Raw genomic sequence first — 3,013 nt, 5'->3', positions numbered from 1 at the left:
GTAACGCACCGCCCGGCCCCGCGGTAACGTAACGAAACGTAACGCACCGCCCGGCTCCGGCCCCGGGATAACGCACTGCCCGGAGCAGCAGCCTTCGGACCGAGCCCAGGCGGGACGAAGAGGCGTTTCTGCCGTTGAGCTTCACGCCGTCCCCGCGCAGGAACGCTGACGGGAAGCGCCTTCACGGTAAGGCTGTTCTTCTCTCTACCCTGCTCCCCCTAACTGTGGTGAGCCCCACTGAAGGGGACAGTCCAACACTGAACATGTTACAGGGCCTAAGTATTAACCATCTCTCAAGCAGCCTAACACAAAACCCATACCGTTTACCAACCGTGTGAGAGTCTCTCCTCCCGCTCAACTGCAGCTGGGGAGAGCCACCCTGCACCCCCTTTGCTTTCATGGGCACCCAAGGAAGGACAGACAGACTCAGAGGTGGTAAGTTCGGAAATATTTTCCCCAAAGGAAGGTGTAATAAGGTACTGTTCAATAGATGATTCAATTTTTAAGCACATATGAAAAGGGCTGTGGTAGAGTATAAAACAGCAGTGACTAACAGAAGGAGTTTTATTTACATAATAATGCATATCAAACATTTTTACATTTAAATTTCAGTGTCTCTTTCAAAAAGCTCAAACATCCAAACAGCAATTTTTGGAAGGTGTAACTTTTAATAAAACCTTCAACTGCTGACAACTTAAATGCATTCTCAGGAAATACACTGTACATACACACACAAAAAAAAAGTGTAAAAAAATAACTTAACCGGTGTGACTCTTATCTACAGTCTCTTTCAAACTACTTCAGTTTGACATTTATTATTCTGTGGTTATCAATATAGGTTAGTTTCTTGGCTCAGGATAGGCAAAGAAGAGTTTGCATTTTACTACTCAGTTCAGGTCTGATCCTGMAAAGTTAAGGCAAAGCTGAGGAGACTTTTCTTGACGCTGACACATACTTAAATGGGCTAAAAAGCCAAGTCTAAGTAGTTGAAGGAATACCCCTCAACTGACTGTGCCCTCTATAGAAAAGGCCAGTGCAGGGGATTAATCCAAGTAAGTCAGAGTTGATTTCTGTTGCACTCAGTCACTATCATACTCCTCTATTTTTAATTCATCCTCCTCCATGATTGCTTGAGCTGCAATAGGCTGAGGCTGRCTGCTGGGAAGTTCGTTTCCACTGCCCTGGCTGGAAGAGAGAGGAAATCCATCCGACTCATTTGTTCTGTTTTGCTCTGTCTGTACAGCAGTCTCCATAGCATTTGTAGCTGCAAGGTCCTCCTCATAGTTAACAAATAAATCTGGTATTCCAGGATCTTTATCCGTGAGCGTTTCCAGCTTTAACCTGCAAAATTAGCGTTGCAGGTTAAGTTAAGCATGAAACATTTTCTAGGGTAGCTGTCTCGCACACAAACTACAGTAGAAAAGACAACCCTTGGAGCATGCAAGTCTCTCCCCTTTGCTGCTTAACAACTTCCAAATATTTTGAGAGCAACAACCTGCATCCATCAGAGCCAGTCCCAGCCATTCCCATGTTTTTCTTGCATCGCTGCCCTATTCTGGTTCACAGCTCTGTCTGTATCTTCCAATTAGAGAGAGTTGTGCCCAGAACTCAATCCTATGCAGCTCTCCTGAGAATGCACAGAATGCATGTTCTTCCCTCAAGGAAGAGGACTGCACTACATAACCTCAAGACAGATCGTCCACAGCAAAGTACTAAATCATGGTTATGTTTTGTCACTTCCCGGCATCTGTTGTTGAAGCTTCTTCCTTACAAGAGTGTTTCTGCTTAGCCTTCAYCAAGGGAATGAACTGTTAAATATTAACTTACTGAAAACATCACATGATACATTAGACTTTTTCCAAASAAAAACTTAAGTTTAGCAGAGGAAGTAATTTAAATTGAGACTGAAGAAAAAAGAGCAGGCAACAAATGGAATGGATTCTTTAATTTTGTATTTATGTRCCTATTGGGACTCTCAGTCTTTCTAGCACTCCTTTATGAGGACGCTATGAATGTTCCATTACATTTTCCCTCCCTTCACATAGTATTAACAAAATTTTCCAAAGTTATCAAGACTCATCTGACACCAATACCAACTGAACAAATAGCMTACACGCTCCCTAAGGAATTTTCTTACTACAGCGGTATTCCTATTTCACTGATAATACTTCATTTATTTTCAGTTTTGGTTATTTCTTTTTGGTTATTTGGTTATTTCTTTTGAAACAGAGTGAAGCCAGGGTTATTTTAAGACATGCTCAGTAAATAACAATAGAAAATAAATTGTTTTAGTTAGGATTTCCTGAAGGAAGTAAGCACTTAGTGAAATGTCTGCATCTCCCTATACTTTTTTTTTTTTTTCCCTTCTCTCCCCTGCAATACAGTGAGCAAACAAAATGAGATTACAGTCTTTTCAGGAAAAACAGTTGCCCTGCAGATAAAACTGATACACCTCTGACATACTAATGCAGGCAGAGGTTGTTTCAGACRAATGTTATGTCACGATAAACGATGGACAAAGCAATATTTAAATACATTTTAATTCTCACTAAAGTCTTTTTGATTGTAAAAGCAAATTTTTATCCAGACTTTGCACTGGATAGTCATACATATGTTTAGGACAGAAAACTAGTGTTTGATACAAGGAAAGAGAAAGCTAACGAAGAGGTTAAAAGGAAGAGTACCTTTAAAATTGTTCCTGATAACATTGTCATTCTAAATAGATTTTAATTGAAAAAAATGCCAACACCCAAAATAAAAAACAATCAAGCCGTGAGAGAAAAATCTCATACACTATATACATTAGAGATGTTGCAATATATTAGTGAAGTAAGTGTTTTAAGACAGTAAAARCAAAGCTTACCTGCCAAAATGTCTTTTTAGTGGTARTCTCCCAACATCCTGGATAAAAGCAATCTGAGCTGAGAACACAAAGAATCACTAATAAATTGCAATGCAACTAAAGGACACTGAAAATAAATAAATCATAAGTTTAAATGTTCCTATGTATTAT

At 39.9% G+C, this 3,013-nt stretch overlaps 2 protein-coding genes across 3 annotated transcripts in view; both read right to left on the bottom strand.

Moving 5' to 3' along the window:
* The window catches only part of MARVELD2 (MARVEL domain containing 2), a 7,752-nt gene extending 7,352 nt beyond the window's left edge, over positions 1-400 (bottom strand). Inside the window, exon 1 of the mRNA XM_026035324.1 lies at positions 332-400. Coding sequence (XP_025891109.1) covers positions 332-400 — 69 coding nt within the window. The remainder of the gene's footprint in view (positions 1-331) is intronic.
* Positions 401-722: 322 nt separating this feature from the next.
* The window catches only part of RAD17 (RAD17 checkpoint clamp loader component), a 12,844-nt gene continuing 10,553 nt past the window's right edge, over positions 723-3,013 (bottom strand). Inside the window, exons 15-16 of one of the 2 annotated variants that reach the window (XM_026036060.1) lie at positions 2,864-2,921; positions 723-1,341 (exon numbers count right to left, since the gene is read on the bottom strand). In XM_026036060.1, coding sequence (XP_025891845.1) covers positions 1,080-1,341; positions 2,864-2,921 — 320 coding nt within the window. In that variant the 3' untranslated portion in view covers positions 723-1,079. The remainder of the gene's footprint in view (positions 1,342-2,863; positions 2,922-3,013) is intronic. The other variant, XM_026036067.1, reaches the window with a different exon arrangement.

This window comes from Nothoprocta perdicaria, unplaced genomic scaffold (assembly GCF_003342845.1).
Source record: "Nothoprocta perdicaria isolate Ctin4 unplaced genomic scaffold, notPer1 scaffold_1, whole genome shotgun sequence".
In the NCBI taxonomy this organism is placed as follows: domain Eukaryota; kingdom Metazoa; phylum Chordata; class Aves; order Tinamiformes; family Tinamidae; genus Nothoprocta; species Nothoprocta perdicaria.
The sequence above is the reverse complement of the archived record's forward strand: the minus strand, read 5'-3'. Positions and strand labels throughout refer to the sequence as shown.